At 40.3% G+C, this 23,651-nt stretch overlaps 1 protein-coding gene across 1 annotated transcript in view; it reads right to left on the reverse strand.

Moving 5' to 3' along the window:
* The window catches only part of LOC123747149 (polycystin-1-like protein 2), a 71,524-nt gene that overhangs the window by 17,943 nt on the left and 29,930 nt on the right, over positions 1-23,651 (reverse strand). The window contains exons 7-10 of the mRNA XM_045729168.2: positions 23,564-23,651; positions 15,876-19,197; positions 12,844-13,083; positions 239-1,702 (exon numbers count right to left, since the gene is read on the reverse strand). The exon at positions 23,564-23,651 is cut by the window's right edge and continues 33 nt beyond it. Of these exons, the coding sequence (XP_045585124.2) occupies positions 239-1,702; positions 12,844-13,083; positions 15,876-19,197; positions 23,564-23,651 (5,114 nt within the window). The remainder of the gene's footprint in view (positions 1-238; positions 1,703-12,843; positions 13,084-15,875; positions 19,198-23,563) is intronic.

Genomic DNA, 23,651 nt, shown 5'->3' on the forward strand with positions numbered 1-23,651 from the left:
GTCAGTGTACCCAGCTAGTACTGTAATATGAGTGTAACCATCTAGAATTGTAATGTCAGTGTACCCAGTAATGTGAGCGTAACCATCTAGAACTGTAATGTCAGACTGACCAGGTATAGTACTGGAATGTCAGTGTAACCAGCTAGTACTTAAATGCCATAGTAACCTGAAAATACTCTAATGTGTACGTAAACAAGGAGAGTAATTGGTTAAAGTAACAAATAGCAACAGCCCGTACCTTATCTGGGAGTTGATCGGTGCTGGCGTCGTCTGGACCGCCTCTCGCCAGCGACACATCCTCCACATTTGGCGCCACACTGTTGTCTGGCTCTGCTTCAAGCCTCAGAGTCTGGCGGATTTGTGTCCATACAAAGTCGATGACGTCATACTTATTTTTCCTGTGTCGTAGCTCGAGCTTGACGTCTCTGAAGGCCACCATGATGGTGGTGAGCATGATATTGATGAGTATCACGGTGTTGATGATGCAGAAGGCGAAGAAGAAGACTGGGGAAAGAGCACTGGCATGGTACATTGAATCAAAATCAAATACACCCAATAGAATTTCAAAACTTGTTGCGGCAGAAGTCAGAAAACTGGTGAAGTCTAGTAGTTCTGTCATGAAGATAAAATAAAACACACTATTGAAAGCAATGAAAACAATGCAAAATGCTATGAAGGAAACAATGAGTTCATCCCAGCACCGGCGTACTGTGAGCGCCAGCACATCTATCCTCTTGTTGAACTGCAGCAGTTTGATCAGTTTCATTGTGGAGAAGAATACTATGAGAGCGATCAAATAGAGATATAGTTTGTCTTTGTAAACAGCCGAGTCAAGCCTCACGTAACCATCTCCGTATGTGTTGTTGAATATTTCCATAGCCGCTTGCGTCAAGAAATATCTTTCAACGAAAACATAGATTGTAGCATAGGATGTTAAAATAATGCAAATTTCCGCCATGTTCCAGTATGAGGACAAATATTCCCATTTCAGCTTCTTAATCTTCCAAAGTTCCCACAACGTAAAGATGACTGTGACAATCACAAAAATCAACTGGCAGAGAGTTTCAATATATCCAAAACTTCCTGGATTCTGTATTAGTTGAACGGGCTCAAATCTCCAAGAAGGGGTCACTCCTCCACCTTCAATAAACTCTGCGACAATTGAGCACGTTGAAAAGAGATTCACATTTGCATTATATATGGAAAACTCCACCAAGACTGCACGAGTGTATTTATCAATCCATCCCATTGCTGGCATAGTTTGCAACTTTTGTATGTCGTCTGCTTCGAGCGAATTCAAGCTAATTACATAGCCACCACCGCTGTAAGTACCAAGTATGCCTTGAGTGGAGTATGTCTGAAGCTCTGCAGCTGTTTTGTATCGGAACTCATCATAGACACAAGAACCATGAACAACTTCTTCTGCTGACCAACTGTCACAAAAATTTCTTGTGTCTTCTATCTCATCCAATCGACTTCCCGAACAGTTGTGTATAACATTCCTCATGGAGATGGGAACTTTGCACCTCCGCGGATCACTTCTTATCTGCCGTATTATTCCATAACCAAGTATTCTGTTTGCCCGGTCGTCTAGGAAGCCTCTGAGACCATATGGGGGATCGCCATTGTACCATCGCTGAGCGCGAAGTTCCTGTAAGATCACATTCTGCATCCAGTACCAAAACTGGTCTGTTGTTGTGACCTGAAAAAATAAGTACAGTTAATATAATAATTTCTGAAAGAAAAGCACTTGCCATGTATGATCATATAACATTGTGCAATAAAATGCTGAGTAAAATTATCTACATAACACACAAGATCTTTGAAAATATTTCCACTGTTTTCTATGAATTAATATGGAATTTAAGTATTTTAGGCCTGAGAAACTGCATATGTGACCTGAGTCACGACAGCTCTTATTTAACAATATTCCCTAGGACAGATTTCTTGGGAATAGCGTGTCACCTTTCTTTTAATGACGTCTTCAACATAACCCTTAGAGAAGCCATTATTGACTAAGACCTGCCTTACTCTACAGAGTTCCTCGTCGACCTGCTTCTAACCAATGCTGTGAGTGAGAGCTCGGTCAATGTAGGCGTTGACAACACTCTGCTTGTACCTGTCCCAGCAGTCACTATTAGCATTAAGGCACATTGCTATGTTTGTTTCCTTAGTGTAGACTGCAGTGTGGAAGCCTTCGTTCCTTTCCACGACTGTTACATCTACAAAGAACATCTTCCCATTACTCTCCATCTTGTAAGTGAAACTTAACACCGAATTTTCCTGAAATGCCTCCTTCAACTGCGGCAAAATTCCGACATCAGGTACCTACATAATTTTTTCAACATACCTGCAGTATATGGCAGGTTTTAAATCCATGTCAACTAAAACCCTCTGCTGTATGGTACCCCATGTAAAAATTCGTGAACAGGACACCTAGAAGAGAACCTATGGTGGCTCCATCCACTTGTTTATACAGCTTCCCATCGGGACTCAAGAAGGGTGCCTCTTTAGTGCAAGCTTCGAGTAACTTCCTTAGTATGCTCTCTGGTATGTCTAGAGGGGTACAAGGCAGATCACGAAACACTCTCTCTATCCATCATCATCCCAATTGTTTCATCCATGGGCACGTTGGTAAACAGTGACTCCACATCCAGAGAGGCTCTCATTCCCGTGGTCCGTGCTCCCTGCAATAACTCAACAAATTACTTTGGAGACTTCAGGCTGAAAGCACGAGGTACATAAGGAGTCAGCAAGCAGTTGAGTCGCTTAGCCAGTCTGTATTTGGGTGTGGGTATCTGGCTGAGGATTGGCCGAAGTGGGTTTCTGTTTTTTTTTGTGGGGGGGGGGACCCTTGACATTCCTGTATTCATAACCAGGTTTGTATTCTCCAGTAACCTTTGAGAAGTGGAGTCCTGATTTCTTAACGTTCACAGTTTCAATCAATTTGTTTACCTTCGTTTTCAGTTCGGCTGCAGTAATCCTCGTGACCCCTTGGAATTTAGTTTGGTCGGAGAGGATGAGGTTCATTTTTACCAGATATATGTCTTTTTTTAAGAATAACGTATTTTGTCGACTTGTCACATCTCCTGACAACTATCTCCATATTCTCACAAAGGCCCTTAGCTGCCACCTTGAGCTCGGGAGACAGTATGGTGCTTCTGCAGTTACCTAGAATCTTTCCTCCCTCTGCAATAAGTTCTGCTTGCAAGGTGTCTCTAGTGGTAACTTTCTTTTGCGTTTCGAGGACGAATATATCGTCCAATAGGATCTCCAACAACACTTTCCGGGCCATCTTACTTAGTCTGGACATAACGTGATAGTTTATTACCAGATTTAAGAGTGATTTAGTAGTTAGTGAGGCTGATTCCACAGGGTTTAAGAAACCATCTCTAGGTCGAGGAACCACCATAGGTCATCTGAATAATATCGTCAGTTTCTTGATGATCTTCTTTCGGTGTTGTGGCGATGTCGACCTGCAAGATCGTCGAGATTTTGGTCGATTCGGGTACGGAGGTCATCGTCGATGTTGGTGTGTCTCCCTTGGTCTATAGCATGAAGTATTTGCATTTTGCTATCGTTGATCTCATTTGCTGCTTTTGTATCTGATTTCGAATCAGACCTTGGCGACATTTTATTGTGAAAGCTTGGTTTCTTGCTGCTGAGTCGTTTGTTCTAGTATTAGTATATTTTGGTGATAGTTTTTCTTGTAAACATATGTTGTTGAATATGACCGAAAGAGTAATATTAATGATTCTAACACGAATTTTCTCATTGTTTCTTATCTTTTTCTTCACTGTCGAGGGAAGTTGAAAAATTAACTCTCTAAAGTTAATTTTCACACTTCATTGTGGTCTGACGCCTAGGGATGCATTTCGCATGGTACTCCTTACATTCTCAAAGACAAGTTTACCGTGTTTAGCACCAGATTATATTCTCTTTAGGTGAGGTAGAAAAGAACAAGTGAATGAATGGCATAACATAAGGGTACTAATTGGGTATTAAATGTACCAACATGGGCAGCTTATGTTCCTAAGGTAGGGTTATTGGATCATGTCTGTGCGTTACCTCAGTTTATATATCTGGGTCTTGAAGTGGGTAGAATGTAATTATGTGTTAGCTGGTTGTTGAATGCTGGTCTGTACTTCTTGATATGTAGAAGTCTGATATCTAGTCTTTTGCTGTCGTTATACCTGTCGATTATTTCAGTGTTGCTTGTCAAAATGTCACTGGTGATGATCTGGTTGTGTGTGGAGATTATATTCTCCTTGATGGAGCCCTGTTGTTTGTGTATAATTAATTGCCTAGAGAGAGACTTTGTTGTCTTGCCTATATACTGAGATCTTTGGGGCTGACATCCAAAAAGATACCCAGCTAAGAACCCATTGTGACGCCGTCCACTTGCCTATATATGTGCTACGGGCCGCCGATGAAAGAGCCTCCCTGGACGTGGAGTCACTGTTCACTAATGTACCCGAGGACGAGACTATTGGAATGATGATGGATAGGGTGTACCGAGATCCGACTAGCACTTCTCTGGACATATATATACCAGAGAGCATATTAAGAAAACTGCTTGAAGCTTGCACGAAAGAGGCGCCCTTCTTAAGTCCTGATGGACACATGTATAAGCAAGTTGACGGCGTCGCCATGGGCTCCACGCTGGGTGTCTTGTTTGCAAACTTTTACATGGGTACAATTGAGCAGAGAGTTCTGGTTGGGGTAGACCTAAAACCCGCTGTCTACTGCAGGTATGTCGACGACATATTTGTACAAGTCCCGGATAATGAACCACTGTTGCAGTTGAAGAAAGCTTTCGAGCATAGCTCAGTTTTAAACTTCACTTATGAGATGGAGAGTGGGGGGGGGGGGGTAAGCTGCCCTTCTTAGATGTAGCAGTCATAGAAAAGAATGACAGCTTTCATCATGCAGTATACACTATGGAGACAAGCATAGGGATGTGCTTTAATAGTGACAGTGACTGCCCGGAGAGAAACAAACGGAGTGTTGTGAACGCCTACGTCGACCGAGCTCTCACTCACAGCTCTGGGTGGAAGCAGGTGGATGAGGAGTTATGTAAAATAAGGTAGATTTTGGTCAACAATAGTTTCTCCAATGGTTATGTCGATGAGCATAATAAAAAGGAAGGTGGCGAGGTGTGCATCAGGCCCTGGAACAACTAATACGTCTGGAACTAACTAATACGTCAAAGAATGTCTGCCCGAAACGCTTTGCGTAATAGTGGCTTTAGGCATTGTATGTACTAGCTCTTATCTATAAAGCCAACAAACTTTGTAAAATCTCTTTATGTATGTACCTTTGCCTAAATAAAAATTATTATTATTATTATTATTAATACCGCAATACCTGTACTTCCAATAAAATTGTTCTAGAGAAATTTCTTCTCCACGGCCTACAAAGCAGAGAAAAGAGCCCTAAAAGATATCATTGAGAGGAATCTTACCCCAACTGATGTCAACCAAAAGATAAAACTAACAATATATTATAAGAGTAGGAAAACTGCCAAACCTGCCAATGAAGAATTATAATAATAATAATAATAATAATTTTTATTTAGGTAAGGTACATACATAAAGAGATTTACAAAGTTTGTTGGCTTTATAGGTAGAGCTAGTACATACAATGCCTAAAGCCACTATTACGCAAAGCGTTTCGGGCAGGAAAAACATTAATGACTACAGCTTAAAACTAATGGGTAAAAAGAAAAGATGTGATGAGTACATATAAAAAATAGAGGGGGGGGGGTAAGTTCTCCCGACACCAAGAAAAACGCCGCGAAAGAGACCAACGTTGTTTACGCCTTCACGTGTCCACTTGGGGATTGTCAGTCCCAACGAACTCGGTATATTGGCAAGACAACATCGTCTCCCTCTAGGCGTTTAACAATGCACAAACAACAGAGGGCTCCATCAAGGAACGTATAATCGTGGCGATTATATGTTAATCATATATGATTATATGAATTATACATAACGAGACGATCACCAGGGATATTTTGACGAGTAACACCGAAATACTTGATAGATACAATGACAATAAAAGATTAGACATCAGTGAAGCGCTGCATACAATGAAATCTAGACCAACAATCAATAACCAGCTAATACACAATTACACTCTACCCACTTCAAGACCCGGGGCCAATGCAGACGCATGACTGAATGACCCTGTAACAGGAACGGCAGCAACCAGAACAACATAAACTGCCAACTGAAACTGCCAACACAGTTTCAAATGTAGATATGATAGAGCCCAGTAGGCTCAGGAATCTGTACACCAGTTGATTGACAGTTGAGAGCCGGGCCCAAAGAGCCAAAGCTCAACCCCCGCAAGCACAATTAGGTGAGTACATGTCACACTCTTAATTTACTACCCCATTATATAGGATCCCATTAATACCCCTTGTATGTCATTTATCCATGTCACCTCACCATTAGAGGATATAATCAGGTGCTACACAGGTGAATTTGTCTTTGAGAATGTGAGGTGAGACCTTACGAAACGCTTCACTAGGCGTCTGACCCAAATAATAAGTAAAAATGATCTTTGGAGAGTTAATTTTTAATTTTCCTGCTTCAGTGAAGAAAAACATATGGAATACTGAGACGATTCGTGCCAGAATCATAAATCTAAAACTTTCTGCCGTTTTCAACGAAATATGTTTAAAAGAAAGACTGCTACTAAAATATACTATCTAATATATATATATATATATATATATATATATATATATATATATATATATATATATATATATATATATAAATATATGGCACAACTCTCCTAAACACGAGAGTTAAGTAATTAATTATATACTTAACTCTCGTGTTTAGGAGAGTTGTGCCTTAAGCAGAGACACTGTGTCTTCCCATATTAACAGGGACTTGATGAAATTAACGTATAAATGACCCCTCACTTGCTCTGGTGCTCTTGGGAGGTGTTGATCTTTGGGGTATTTAAATACTCCGAAATTACCATCTCTTTTAAGGGTCTGAGCGGGTGGTGGAGCGGGTTAAGGCGTACCTGTTATGCCAGTTGCTGGAAGGCTTCTGTGCTGGCTAGGGTTCGAGTCTCCTGGTGGGAAAGTGTTCTAAAGTTGTATATATAAATATATATATATAAATATATATATTTATATATATATATATATATATATATATATATATATATATATATATATATATATATATATATATATATATATATATATGTATATGTCGTACCTAGTAGGCAGAACGCGCTTCTCAGCCTACTATGCAAGGATCGATTTGCCTAATAAGCCAAGTTTTCATGAAATAATTGTTTTTCGACTACCTAACCTAACCTAACCTAACTTTTTCTGCTACCTAACCTAACCTATAAAGATAGGTTAGGTTAGGTTAGGTAGGGTTGGTTAGGTTTGGTCATATATCTACGTTAATTATAACTCCAATAAAAAAAAATGATCTCATATATAATGAAATGGGTAGCTTTATCATTTCATAAGAAAAAAATTAGAGAAAATATATTAATTCATGAAAACTTGGCTTATTAGACAAATCGGGCCTTGCATAGTAGGCTGAGAAGTGCGTTCTGGCTACTAGGTACGACATATATATATATACATATATATATATATATATATATATATATATATATATATATATATATATATATATATATATATATATATATATATATATATATTGTGACGATAATCTCTTTCAAGAGAGATTGAGCCTGCTCTTCCCTACATAAGTATGTCAATATACAAGATAATATAGAAGATACGTTTACCAAGTATCGCCAAACGTTTTGCCCAGAGAGCAAATCGTACCCAGCACACCGTGACACCTGCTACCACCGCCGTAACCAGCAAACTGCTTATCCTCTGCCTGCCTGTCGCTGATTGGCTGGTGTCCCGTCGCACCTGCCCTCCGCCTCCACCACAAGTCGACGTCTGGGCTGCAGTGCGCTAGTCTCGTCAGAATATCTCAGTGCTCCAAGCAGTTGACATCTCTTGCTGGTAGACTAAGCCTTGGCTTTCGTGTACTAAGGGAGGTGGCAGCTCGAAGCCAGTATTCCAGCACCACTAATATTTTATTTTGCTATCACTGTAACATACTTGTCTTAACGTAACTTTTCATTTGCCAGTGATTATTCATATTATTTTGTTTGTTGACTTGTCTTGCCTATTTTATGTGATTAACTTTATTTATGTCTTGTTTTTCTAGAGTAATTAAAATTTCATTGTTTATATACTTGTGTTTTGTGTGTCTTCCCATTACCTTACCACAGACGAAAGGACCAACTTTTCTCTTTTTTTTTGGTTATGTGACGAGGCCCTGCCCCTAGCTTTTGAAACAGCCGAACACCAACGCTTTACCGTCACAATATATATATATATATATATATATATATATATATATATATATATATATATATATATATATATATATATATATATATATATATATGTCGTACCTAGTAGCCAGAACGCACTTCTCAGCCTACTATGCAAGGCCCGATTTGCCTAATAAGCCAAGTTTTCATGAATTAATGTTTTTTCGACTACCTAACCTACCTAACCTAACCTAACCTAACTTTTTCTGCTACCTAACCTAACCTAACCTATAAAGATAGGTTAGGTTAGGTTAGGTAGGGTTGGTTAAGTTCGGTCATATATCTACGTTAATTTTAACTCCAATAAAAAATATTGACTTCATACATAATGAAATGGGTAGCTTTATCATTTCATAAGAAAAAAATAGAGAAAATATATTAATTCAGGAAAACTTGGCTTATTAGGCAAATCGGGCCTTGCATAGTAGGCCGAGAAGTGCATTCTGGCTACTAGGTACGACATATATATACATATATATATATATATATATATATATATATATATATATATATATATATATATATATATATATATATATATATATCGTACCTAATAGCCAGAACGCACTTCTCAGCCTACTATGCAAGGCTCGATTTGCCTAATAAGCCAAGTTTTCATGAACTAATGCTTTTTCGACTACCTAACCTACCTAACCTAACCTAACCTAACATTTTCGGCAACCTAACCTAACCTAACTTATAAAGATAGGTTAGGTTAGGTTAGGTAGGGTTGGTTAGGTTCGGTCATATATCTACGTTAATTTTAACTCCAATAAAAAAAAATGACCTCATACATAATGAAATGGGTAGCTTTACCATTTCATAAGAAAAAAATTAGAGAAAATATATTAATTCAGGAAAACTTGACTTATTAGGCAAATCTGGCCTTGCATAGTAGGCTGAGAAGTGCGTTCTGGCTACTAGGTACGACATATATATATATATATATATATATATATATATATATATATATATATATATATATATATATATATATATATATATATATATATATAACTGAAAACTCACACCCCAGAAGTGACTCGAACCCATACTCCCAGAAGCAACGCAACTGGTATGTACAAGACGCCTTAATCCACTTGACCATCACGACCGGACAAAATGAGGTGATAGCCGAGGCTATTTGAACCACCCCACCGCCGGCACTCGGATAGTAATCTTGGGCATAGCATTTTACCAAATCACCTCATTCTTTGGGGCACACGTGAGGAACACAAATGCGAACAAGCCTGAATGGTCCCCAGGACAATATGCAACTGAAAACTCACACCCCAGAAGTGACTCGAACCCATACTCCCAGAAGCAACGCAACTGGTATGTACAAGACGCCTTAATCCACTTGACCATCACGACCGGACAAAATGAGGTGATAGCCGAGGCTATTTGAACCACCCCACCGCCGGCACTCGGATAAAATGGTAAAATGCTATGCCCAAGATTACTATCCGAGTGCCGGCGGTGGGGTGGTTCAAATAGCCTCGGCTATCACCTCATTTTGTCCGGTCGTGATGGTCAAGTGGATTAAGGCGTCTTGTACATACCAGTTGCGTTGCTTCTGGGAGTATGGGTTCGAGTCACTTCTGGGGTGTGAGTTTTCAGTTGCATATTGTCCTGGGGACCATTCAGGCTTGTTCGCATATATATATATATATATATATATATATATATATATATATATATATATATATATATATATATATATATATATATATATATATATATACACGTGTGCTACCGAAGATGCTCTTCGTTAACTCTTATTAACATTACGAGGCGGAGTTCGAATGGTTATTACAAAGTTTCCTGCTGCCAGAAATATGGCCGGGGATGAGGTGAAGGTGAAGCACCTCATGCTTCCTTGATGGATGGGGCAGTATGTTGCATGTTCCGTCTTGTTATAGAAGTTAGTAGAGTGGAATTTGATGTTAGTTGGCTGTTGATAGATCGTTTAGTTTCTTAGATGAATAGTGCCTCGCCAGTGCCCAATCTTTCCTTGTCGGTGTATCTGTTGATTATTTTGTTATCTATCGGATTTCTCTGGTGATGGTCTGGTTATGGGTAGAGACTATATGTTCCTTAATAAGTCCTTGCTGCTTGTGCATTGTTAGGCGTCTGGAAACAGATGGTGTCCTCTTGCCTATATATTGAATTCGTTGGGGCTGACAGTCCCCAAGTAGGCATGTGAAGGGATAGACGACATTTGTCTTTCAAAGGGCTTTATTTGGTGTCAAGAGAGCTTTTTATGAGCAAATTGGCAGTCTTCTTGCTCTTATAGCATATTATTAGTTCAATCTTCTGGTTAGGGTCACATTACTATCATTAATGTTTTTCAAGACTCTCTTTTTCGTTCTGTGGGCCGTGGAGAATTTCCTGTACAATATTTTAATGGTAACAAGTGATATGTACTGTTGTCTGACATGTCTGAGATCTCCTTGCGGCTCACCTTCCTATTGATGACGTCTTTGACATATCCGTTAGAGTATCCATTATTGATCAGGACCTACCTGACTCTAGCTGAGTCCCTCGTCGTCCTGCTTCCATCTGCAAGTGGGTGTGAGGGCACTACTGACATAGGCATTCACAACATTCTGCTTGTACCTATCAGGGCTCTCACTTTTAGAATAAATGCACATTCCTATGTTGGTTCCCTCAGTGTAGACTGTGGTGTCTACACTAAGGGAACCGTATCTACACTGGAATCTACATTGTAGATACGCTTGGTATCTGTAGATCTGTATAAAGAACTGTTACATCAAGGAAAGGTAGTCTACCTCCACTCTCAATCTCGTAAGTAAACCTTAGTACTGAACTTCGCTCGAATGCATCCTTAAGCCGCAACAAGTGTTCAGTATCAGGTACCTGGAGGAGCATGCAGTCTACATATTTACAGTATACGCTCGGCTTCAGGCCCATGCAAACAAGGACTTTCTGTTCGACGGTACTCATGTAAAAATGAACAAATAGGACACCAAATGGGGCACCCATAGCGACGCCGTCTACCTGTCTACACGCGCCCATCAAGACTCGGGAACACGCCTCTTTGGTACATGCTACGAGTAGCTTCCTGCGTGTGCCTTCTGGGATGTCTTGAGGAGTACGAGCTGGATCCCAGTAAACTCCCTCCATCATCATTCCAATTCTCTGCTAACTCCATACGCATGAGTAAAATCGCGCAGTGGGATTTTATTTATTTATTTAATGTTTATTTTAATTTCTTATTTTATTAATTTATTTCTTAAGTACTTATATTTTAATTTAAGTGGACTGTATGATTCTATTTTATCCTGCCAGGGGGTTTCCCTTCCCAAACTTGGGGGTTTAGTAATGATATCCCAATCGAAATTAATCGATTGATTTAATTACACTCTACTAAGGGTTAGTCTACTAACTAATAATGGTTATTAAAAAAAGGGCAGCACAGCTTAGTAGTTATGTAGAATGTTGCTTATTTAATAAGCCATGCACATGTTCTGATCAAATAATCCGTATCGTCTTGTGGTCAAGCAAATATGGCGTCAGGGCATGTTCCGCGTAGAACAAAATGATTCGTTGCCAATGCCTTAAGTCGTCACAGCTTACCTGCCGGATTAATACACCGTAAAAGATGCAACAACACCCTATAACATATATATAATGACATTGGATATTATAAGTTAAATGTGATGCGCTCACCCGTTTGGGTATCTCTCGCGCCTCTTAACCGAATTGACAGTAACTAATATTATCAGGCCTGAATTGATCTATTAAGAGGTCAAAACGGACACAAGGTACATCTCAACAAATGGTAAGGTGGCTATGCAGTGTGGCTCCAAATAACTCGTGGTATTCGACGATTGTTAGAGTTAGTGTTAGTATTTGCCTAACATGATAGCATTTGCTTGGTATGCTTGGAGTTTGAAGTTAGTGTCGGAATTTCTGACATTACGTACCATGCACCTTCGGCCTTAGGTCTCCAAAGGAATTTGTTGACTTATTGTAGGGGTGGTGGGCATCAGGAGTGAGAGTCTCTCTTGATGTTGAGGGGCTGTTCACCAATGTGCTCGTGGAGGAGACTGCTGGAATGATGATGGACAGAGTTAATGCGGATTCAGTTTGTATTCTCCTTGACGTCCTAGAAGGCACCTTTAGGAAGCTACTCGAAGCACGTAACAAAGAGGCATGAAACATTTGGTGGGTCGTGTTCCAGGGTAATTAAGCTTACCATGACCAATGGGGAAGGGAAAACTCTGAATCTGGTAACAGGAGTCAGCAGTCGTTTGTTCCTGTACCAACCTGTGTAAAAAAACCACTCAAGCATATTTTTACTTTTGTATTCAAAAATTTTCATAATACAGTCATATTAAATAAATGTAATTACGTTATACGTTCTGACATTAAATAAATTTTGTTAATTACTACATTTTGCAATTATTATAATACCTTAGAACTGAAATCAAATTGTGGATTTCCAATCTTGATAAATGTATTAGTCATCTGTGCTTGCAGGAGGAAGGCATTGTAGTTTGTCTGTCCATTTACCAGAACGAACAACACCAGCAAGAAGATACAATACGAGCCAACATCTCGTAGCACTACGTTCATTTCTCTCTTCTCTGTAAGACGAGTGGCTATAGCAGCAACCTCTGCTTCACTTGAGTCCACTCCACCCATCACATGCACCTACAAGTTTAAAATAGTTAATAAATCTATGTAAATCAAAGTGTAAATGTTCGTTTGTTCAAAATCGCTAATCTCCGACAGTTCTTCACCGATTGCTTTGAAATTTTCGCACAATGATCCATTCGCATCCGCGCGGGTTTTTATATACATGCTATATAGACGTAACGTCTGTCACAGGAAAAAATGTTTTTTTTTTAAACTGTGTTTTTCATGTGAGGTAAATCTTCGAAACCTCTTTAACGATTGATTTGAAATTTTGAAACAACGTTACATTCAAATAGGCGTGTGTTTTTATATACCTATTATATACATGCCTCACCTGTGACAGGAAAAACATGATTTTTTTTAAATACAGTGCCATCTGTTGGACGTAAGAACAACACAAGCTGTAATCTCCAAAAGTTCTTCACCGATTGCTTTGAAATTTTATCACAACGTTCTATTCGAATACAGGCGTGTTTTTATATACCTACTATATAGATGCCACACCTGTGACAGGTAACAACATGTTTTTTTTTTAAACAGTGCCATCTATTGCACATAATAGCAACACACACTATACTAAATATGTTATGATTTAATTTCAATGTTTCCGATTGCATTGATAAATCGAATTTTCATAGATTTCGATTTATTTTCTTTTTAATTTAATTATGGATGCTATTCAATATCATCCATTTAACACGTATGGCACTTGGAGATATTAATAGGAGCTGCCTCGTATGAGCCAATAGGCCTTCTGCAGTTACCTTCTTTTTAATATTTCCTTTCCTTCACTTATTCTTGGTGGTCAGGTGATCTGCCCAGGCGGGTTTAAAGGTCTGATCAGCAATGTTTTCTTATTTTCATTCTACTTTGCTCTGATGAAGGCGAATTAGCCGAAAACGCGTTAAGCATTCTCTAATTTTCACATGTGGTTATTCTGCATACTTGGATCAGTGTTTTTGTGATCATTGTTGCATATATATATATATATATATATATATATATATATATATATATATATATATATATATATATATGGAAACACACACATTTCCCCAAAGGCACAATACAAATAATAAATAAAGGCACAATAAAGCAAAAGGGTGATCGTAGTCCTCCATTCAACAGGGAAGTAATCTTTCTTCAATATATGATAACACATTTGTATTTAGTTCTGGGATGTATTCACCTAGTTGTGCTTGTGGGGGTTGAGTTTTGGCTCTTTGGTCCCACCTCTCAACTGTCAATTAACTGGTGTACAGATTCTTGAGCCCACTGGGCCCTATCACATATACATTTATAACTATGTATCGAGTCTGCCTCCACCACATCACTGCTTAATGCATTCCATTTGTTAACTACTCTAACACTGAAAGAATTCTTTCCAACGTCCCTGTGGCTCATTTGGGTACTCAGTTTCCACCTGTGTCCCCTTGTTCGTGTTCCGTCAGTGCTAAAGAGTGTGTCTATGTCCACCCTGTCAATTCCCCTGAGATTTTTGTAGGTGGTTATCATGTCTCCCCTTACTCATCTCTTTTCCAGGGGCGTCAGGTTCTGCTCCCTTAGTCTTTCCTCGTAGCTCATACCTCTCAGTTCCGGGACTACTTTGGTGGTATACCTCTGAATCTTCTCTAACTTTGTCTTGTGTTTAACTAGGTATGGACTCCAGGCTGGAGTAGCATATTCCATGATTGGTTTGACAGAACTGGTATACAGGGTCCTGAACAATTCCTTACACGTGTTTCTAAAGGCAGTTCTTATGTTGGCCAGCCTAGCATATGCCGCTGATGACATCCTTTTGATACGGCTTCTGGGGACAGGTTCGGTGTGATATCAACCCCACAATCTTTTTTCTCCCGTAATATGGGTTACGGGAGATGACGAATCAGCTTATAATGACTCTTAACAGGCTCCCGCTGTGGACTGAACAAGGTCAGGGCAGACTCTTGTTACGAGAGGAAATATATTGTTCTAAATGAACTGAGAAAATGTGGAAAAGTCTAATAGATACATTTCTATTTGAGGTTCACAATAAGTAATTTAAGTGATGGATGTGAACAGCCTAATGGTGGAAAAGTAAGAGTCGAGTGTATTATAAATTGATTAGGGTTCAGAATTACCGTTTCATTAAAAAATGATTACAGGAGAAGTTTTTTCGAGTATATTTAATGGCTGGTATATAACGAAATACTTTATAGTGAGTAATCACACTAACGTGACTGAATCAATGAAAATATCCGTAAGATTGAAAGAGGAGCGTCAGAGGTAGAACTTTCCTGGAGGACAGAGCCAGAGTGCATGGAGGGATTGTGTGAAGCTCTGGTCCGGCTTCAGTGGAAGCCTCAGGAACCCTCGTGAGTTCAGTAGTACCTCAGGTTGCAATCCTCTTGGTTATGTCGTGGGCTAGTCGTCTAGAGCGTGTCCCTGGGAACACCCACCGCATAGGTTCGAATCCTCATCACGGCTCCTACGGATTTTCCCTATTTTACAGTGTTCGGTTATATGTGTTGTTACTACAGGGGTCTGACGGTTGAGTGGACAGCGCTCGGGATTCGTAGACCTAAGGTTCCGGGTTCGATCCCGGCGGAGGCGGATACGAATAGTTTCTTTCACCCTGGTGCTCTGTTCACCTAGCAGTAAATAGGTACCTGGGAGTTAGACAGCTGCTACGGGCTGCTTCCTAGGGGTGTATAACAAAAACGGGGCCTGGTCGAGGACCGGGCCGCGGGGACGCTAAGCCCGAAATCATCTCAAGATACAAAACACAATATGTTTCTTTGATAATTGAAAATATATAATTGACTTGCCTTGCGTTTGACGGAGGGGTCCATTGGCTGAACATTCTTCCATTCCTCATCATAGCGAAGTTCAGGCAATTCTTCATCACAGTCTATGTCTTCAGTCATGGTGTTCTGAGCCTTGCAACAAACTACTCCAATTGTGGTTGTTAAAAGTACCTTGAGCCACTGAGTAACAAGAACAGATATGAAGAAAGAAATAATGAAGGAGGAGAACCACTTCACAGATTTGATCTCTCCCCACATGATTCCGTACGACCACACGAAGAACGCGCAGACGCCTATGCCGGCCAGTATGAGGAGCCAAGCCAGCCATCGCGTCCACCACGGAATGCATCTCACAGGACTCGAATCTTTGCTGCGGTTACTGCGTGTCTGATGGGTCGTTAAGTCATAGTCAGTCAACAGGTCGTCTTTCTCTGTGTCTGTCCCACTTTCGATGTGCTGATTCCTCCGTTGCTTGGCTGCAGCTTCTAGTGAGCGGCACTTCTTTAGTTTGCGAGGTCTCGATCTTTTGAAGATAAATACGAGTAGAAAAATTACAGGATAAGCCATAATGCCAGAAGCCAAGCCAATGATGACCTGTTGAATTGATAAGGTGAAGGAGCTGTACTCAAACACACCGGTGCGAGGCGTGTCACTAAGTATATGGTAGCAGGCAGCGTTGATCAACATTGACAAGTACAGGTATAATGTAGCCACTGATACTCGTTCTTTTCTACTGTACCGGGAGCCGGTAGGTCGCAGGAATATTGATATCCACATGTGATCTTCATTTGCACCTCTGTTTCCCTTGTTGTAGAAACCTGTGATGAATTCCTCATTAGTCTCGCCGTCTGAGGGCTCCAGCAATACGTCAATTTTCTTGTCGTCGTGATCTAAAGCAAGCCAGGTGTTTGCATGAAATATAAACTTGTCTCGCGTCTGAAGGTCGCGGATCACTACTGTCTGCAGCTGCCAGCTGTCAAATGGAGACCTGCCGGTGTTGTCATGCCAGATGCGTAGGGTGTCAATATTTCCCAGGGGTCCATGGGTGCTCATCACAAACACATCAACACTGTAGCGGTGATATCGTCTGTTGTCTGATGGTGGCAGAGCTCTGACACCTGTTTCATCATATTCTCCTGATACAATAAACTGGATGTTAGAGTCAGTTCCAGCTTCTTTGTCGGGCCCGGTGGTGAAAGTTACTTCATATAAATATTTATCTTCAACCTTATTATCCTCCAGGGCAGTAACTCCTCGATACTGAACATCTCTTTTGTCCATAAAACGAGCCCAAATCATCATTATTACATAGCAAACGAGAGTTATGATGATAACTAGGTATATTATCAGGTTGTTAACAAAACCGGCTGCAGCGAATATGTAGTCAAAATCAATCGCGTTTGGCGAAGGAGAATATCCAGATCCAAAGGAAGTTAAATGAAGAGTGTGGCAACTAGTGTGGGTGCTGTTAGCGTCCACAACCGTCATGCCGATGCCTGACCAAACATCAATTGTTGAGTTGTAGAAGTAACATCCCGATGTTATCACACGGAACGTATAGTTAAAGTTGAAGTCAACACTAAAATTTTCTTTCTGCAAAGTAGCATTGCTTCTAGGGTCAGGAAGAGTGACATTATCTTTCAATATGGCTACTGCAACATAAAAGTTCCCAGTTCTGTTCTTATTGTCTATGTTATTTACAAACCATGAATATGTTCCATTTTCATTAAGAGTAAAATTTTTCACATAGGAAATCGTGTCATACTGAGATGGCGTTGGTAATCTCTTGTAGTCAATTAGAATAACCAACTTGGGCGGCGTGTTTCCGTCCGGATGAATCTCTACAGTGAAAGCAGAATCGGCACTGGACACGTTGAAGGAATGGTACACAAAGGGGACGAGATCATTAATATCAGTATTTCCCACAACAGAAACAGGATCAGGTAATGACTCAGGACGTCGAGGAATTACCAGGGTTATTGGCTGTGTTTCATTGTCAACAGTGACGTTCTCATCTTCCACAAATACACTAAGAGTTATGACAGTAGTCTCCTTTGACAGATACGTCATACTCTCTGGGTAAACGTGAGTTAAACAGGGCCACACCACAGCTGTGAAGCCTACAACATTTGTGCAATCACTGTAATTTTGACTATAACGAGAGGGGCAAAATGACCCTGGAAATGCCACTGAAGCGTTCAAACTATTCTGAGGGCGTATCTCCACTCCATCCGCTAAGGTGTCCTCTGAAATCTTGGTAACCAACATTCCTCCTCCACTGTCTCCTTGCTCATTGATGTTCTCCCCAACAACACATTTGCCTAAAATAACACTGCCAAGAGAGTCAACTAGTTGAAACATTTTCTGAACCATGCCCTTTGCTCTTTGTCTTGTGATTTCCAGCACATTTTGCTTCATTTGGGTTACAGGGTCTAAGGGTATTACAAACCCTATTTTCGTTTGATCAATACCTGTTTCATAGTCAAGAGAAGAAGCCTTGGCCAAGTCTCCAGGCGGGCTGAGTGTTGGGTTCTCAATAACTTCATTCATACTTTTGAGGATGCAAACCGCAGCATCCAAAAAGCTAGAGGCAAATGGCTGTATGTCATATGGTGAGTAAATAGGAGTAACATTTAACTTTCCCATCATTTTATTCATAAAGTTCAGGCTTTTTTCCCGGAAATCCATATCAACAGTAAAAGCAGCTTTTTCTTGAGTCAAAACGCCACAAGCAGAGGATTTCAAGACTCCAGCACCAACACTAAGTTGAGATAATGAAGCAAAGTCCATAGTATCAGCAGCAAAATCCAGAGACTCTTTATTCATATTGGACACTTGAGTAAGCCTGTCGTTGATTTCACTTGCTGACATGTTACTGAAAGAACTGTCACTTAATGAAAGCCAATCAGCGTGATCTTTAATGGATGCAAGTGAGATCAACACCATCGCCATTGTTGTTTGGTCACCTATTGCTGCCAAGTTACGAAGAACACTTGAAGGATTGTATGACTGGAATTCTTCCTTTGTAATCATCGAGGCATTCACCTTGCCAACATACACATTCGTGAAACTCCCAAACTTATCTGCAATCCTGCACCAGACGTCAAAAATACCCACTGGAAAGATCAGATTCACAGTATTAAACCCCGATGATGCTAGAGTTATTTCGGTGGTCGAGTGAGGGTAATAGAAAGTATAAGAGTCAATCCCAATACCTTCTGGGTCCTTCCAATTGTTACAACTTGCCACTGTGGAATCCAGCAGAGCTCGAAGTGAGTTCGTGTTGAGTACACAAGCTCCGCTCTTTGGCGGACCGTTTGGAACCATTATCACCTCTGCAAACCTATAAACAATGCCATGTTATTATATATAATTTATACTGTAAATTATATTTATACTGTTTATACATTAGAAATTATATTTATGCTGTAAAATTAAATTATATTTATACTGTAAATTAAATTACATACTGTCGTTATAATTTATAACGACTTCAATAAAATAACAATATCTCTGAATTTGTACTCATGTATCATTTAGCTGATATCCGGTTACCTGTTTAATATTAATATTATAGGAGATAATACGCATACCTATACTATTGGGAAGCCAACCATCCCAACAATATAGATGAGCATGTCTTCACAGCTCTCAGTGTTGTATATTTATATAATGACACTTATTTACTTTTACAAATGAAATGGTATTGCTGGTAAATACATAAGGAACAAATTAAGGTATACAATCCCTTATTTACACATGAGTGGAGAAGTGTTATATATACAAATATATAATTGGATGCTTAATTCCTGGACACTATAAATAACAAATTATGAACTCTATATTTATTTTGCAACGCGTTCAAGCTCAACAAGCCACAATGTTGGATAGAAAACAGGAGATGTTTTTTCACCCATAAGTTTATAAACCCGTGGAACAGCCTACCCACCGAAGCCGTGAGCGCCGAAACTATGCTGTTTTAAAACACAGCTACAAAAGATTATCTTGACAAATGGGGGAACCTTTAACAAGCCGCCGGCTTTCTGCCCATTAGTGGCCTACAGGTAAATTCAGGTAAATTTTAATACAGCAATCAGGAACGACAGGAAGTTTATGAGAGGGATGTTTGGAGGTGGGTTGAGACAAGCACCTGTCCAGAACATTTGTCTCGTGGCGTAATACCATCGGCAGTGACCATCACTGTTTTACAGGTAAAGACAAATCTCAAATGGTTAATTATATACAAATAATGAACAAGATATGCATTGTACTGAAACGTAATTCTTCGATGCAAAGGGGCTGAACACAGAGATCACAATGGCATAATATGTCACTGCAAAATCATTTGTGGCAATGTGGTGATCAGGCGTTGTAGTGACTCCCAGACACCTGCTTTAACCCACTCACCCACGATAGGAAAAGTCATTCAACGCAGAACAGGAAAGTTCCTCACCGTAATCACCTTAGCTAAACACAATTATAATGATAACCATCTTCTTGAGGTTATCTTGAGATGATTTCGGGGCTTTTTAGTGTCCCCGCGGCCCGGTCCTCGACCAGGCCTCCACCCCCAGGAAGCAGCCCGTGACAGCTGACTAACACCCAGGTACCTATTTACTGCTAGGTAACAGGGGCATAGGGTGAAAGAAACTCTGCCCATTGTTTCTCGCCGGCGCCCGGGATCGAACCCGGGACCACAGGATCACAAGTCCAGCGTGCTCTCCGCTCGGCCGACCGGCTCCGATCTTAATTGAAAACAATCTTCAACATTTTAACCGTCTACACTGTACTTGACCATCAACACTGTACTTGACCATCTACACTGTACTTGACCATCTACACTGTACTTGACCATCTACACTGTACTTGACCATCTACACTATACTTGACCATCAACACTGTACTTGACCATCTACACTGTACTTGACCATCTACACTGTACTTGACCATCAACACTGTACTTGACCATCTACACTGTACTTGACCATCTACACTGTACTTGACCATCAACACTGTACTTGACCATCTACACTGTACTTGACCATCTACACTGTACTTGACCATCAACACTGTACTTGACCATCTACACTGTACTTGACCATCAAAACTGTACTTGACCATCTACACTGCACTTGACCATCTACACTGTACTTGACCATCTACACTGTACTTGACCATCTACACTGTACTTGACCATCTACACTGTACTTGACCATCTACACTGTACTTGACCATCTACACTGTACTTGACCATCTACACTGTACTTGACCATCAACACTGTACTTGACCATCTACACTGCACTTGACCATCTACACTGTACTTGACCATCTACACTGTGCTTGACCATCTACACTGCACTTGACCATCTACACTGTACTTGACCATCTACACTGTGCTTGACCATCTACACTGCACTTGACCATCTACACTACACTTGACCATCTACACTGTGCTTGACCATCTACACTGCACTTGACCATCTACACTGCACTTTACCATCTAAAGATGGATGGAAGGATAGATAGATGCATGAATGGATAGATGTACGGAGCGATGGGGAGACAGACGGATAGATGTATGGATAGACGGATGGATAGATTAGGAGATAGATGGATAGATGTATGGATATAGATGGACGAAGAGATGGATAGATTGATGGACATATAGAGGGATAGATCGATAGATGAACGGATAGATGAATAAATGGATAGATTGATAGATGGATGGATGGATGGAGAAATAGATAAATGGATAGAGTGCTAGATAGATAGATAGAAGAATGCAGAACAATAAAAATAATCAATATTGCTCAACCAGGCCTCAAACAGATCACGTGTTGATGAATTCGTGGATGAATTATCGAATATAATTTCTGAATATACCAGAAAAGAGTTATCGAGCTCATAGGAAGAACAAACCAGATTTTTTTGATTAGCTAATATAGAAGCCAAAGCTTTAGAGTTCAAGATAATATGGATACCCAACATAAAGAAACCCACTTCCCAGGGAGAACAAACCTTGAAGTTTCAGATCAAATTAACCCTAAAAGTTCATATTATTTTTTATTTATTTATTTATATATTTATTTATTTATTTATACACGAGTTCTTATTTTCTTGTAAAACCACAAAGACACATAGCGTTTCTGGCAGGTCCTTAATCCTAATTTTCCCCGGAATACGACCCGCCAAATCGTTTAACAACCAGGTACCTGGTTGATACCTGGTTGATGGGGTTCTGGGAGTTCTTCTACTCCCCAAGCCCGGCCCGAGGCCAGGCTTGACTTGTGAGAGTTTGGTCCACCAGGCTGTTGCTTGGAGCGGCCCGCAGGCCCACATACCCACCACAGCCCGGTTGGTCCGGCACTCCTCGAAGGAAACAATCTAGTTTCCTCTTGAAGATGTCCACGGTTGTTCCTGTAATATTTCTGATGCTCGCTGGTAGGACGTTGAACAACCGTGGACCTCTGATGTTCATTCAGTGTTCTCTGATTGTGCCCATGGCACCTCTGCTCTTCACTGGTTCTATTCTGCATTTTCTTCCATGTCGTTCACTCCAGTATGTTGTTATTTTACTGTGCAGATTTGGGACCTGTCCCTCCAGTATTTTCCATGTGTATATTATTTGGTATCTCTCTCGTCTCCTTTCTAGTGAGTACATTTGGAGAGCTTTGAGACGATCCCAATAATTTAGGTGTTTTATCTCGTCTATGCGTGCCGTATATGTTCTCTGTATTCCCTCAATTTCAGCAATCTCTCCTGCTCTGAAGGGGGAAGTGAGTACTGAGCAGTACTCAAGACGGGACAGCACAAGTGATTTGAAGAGTACAACCATTGTGATGGAATCCCTGGACTTGAAGGTTCTCGCAATCCATCCTATCATTTTTCTGGCTGACGCAATACTTGCTTGGTTATGCTCCCTAAACGTTAGGTCGTCGGACATCATTATTCCCAAATCCTTGACATGCTGTTTTCCTACTATGGGCAGATTCGATTGTGTTTTGTACCCTGTATTATGTTTAAGATCCTCATTTTTGCCGTATCTGAGTACCTGGCATTTATCAGCGTTAAATATCATGTTATTTTCTGCTGCCCAATCGAAAACTTTGTTAATATCTGTTTGTAGTTTATCAATGTCTTCAGCAGAGGTAATTTTCATGCTGATTTTTGTATCATCTGCAAAGAATGACACGAAGCTGTGACTTGTGTTTTTGTCTCTATCTGATATGAGAATATGGAACAGCAGTGGTGCAAGGACTGTACCTTGAGGTACAGAGCTTTTAACTGCGCTCGGACTCAATTTTACTTGATTGACTGTTACTCTTTTTGTTCTGTTCGACAGGAAATTGAGTATCCAGCGTCCTACTTTACCAGTTATACCTATTGACCTCATTTTGTGTGCAAAGTGAGGTCAATGGAATGAATGTACCCATTCACTACTGGGTGAACAGAGGCATACAGTTAAGGATTGTCACCGAGTAAATCCTCCCCGGTCAGGATACAAACCAGGCCAATTGCGCTCGCGAAGCGCCGGGCGAGTGTCTTACCACTGCGCCACGCGGACTGTTAGAATATTTTGATCTAACCTTTATAATTGCATCGCATACGTTAGCGAAGGGAAACGCTAGGGAAGGGACGAAGGGAAACCCCCCCCCAAAAAAAAATATCACCAACAAATTGCATTAAAATTATACTCTTAGAGACTTACCCACTTGTAAAAGTTTCAGTTTCCATTGTCAGTCTGAATCGAAACCTGTCTATGTTTGGGTTGAGGTCAAAGAACAGGGGGTTGGCAG

This window comes from Procambarus clarkii, chromosome 77 (genome assembly GCF_040958095.1).
Source record: "Procambarus clarkii isolate CNS0578487 chromosome 77, FALCON_Pclarkii_2.0, whole genome shotgun sequence".
NCBI lineage: Eukaryota > Metazoa > Arthropoda > Malacostraca > Decapoda > Cambaridae > Procambarus > Procambarus clarkii.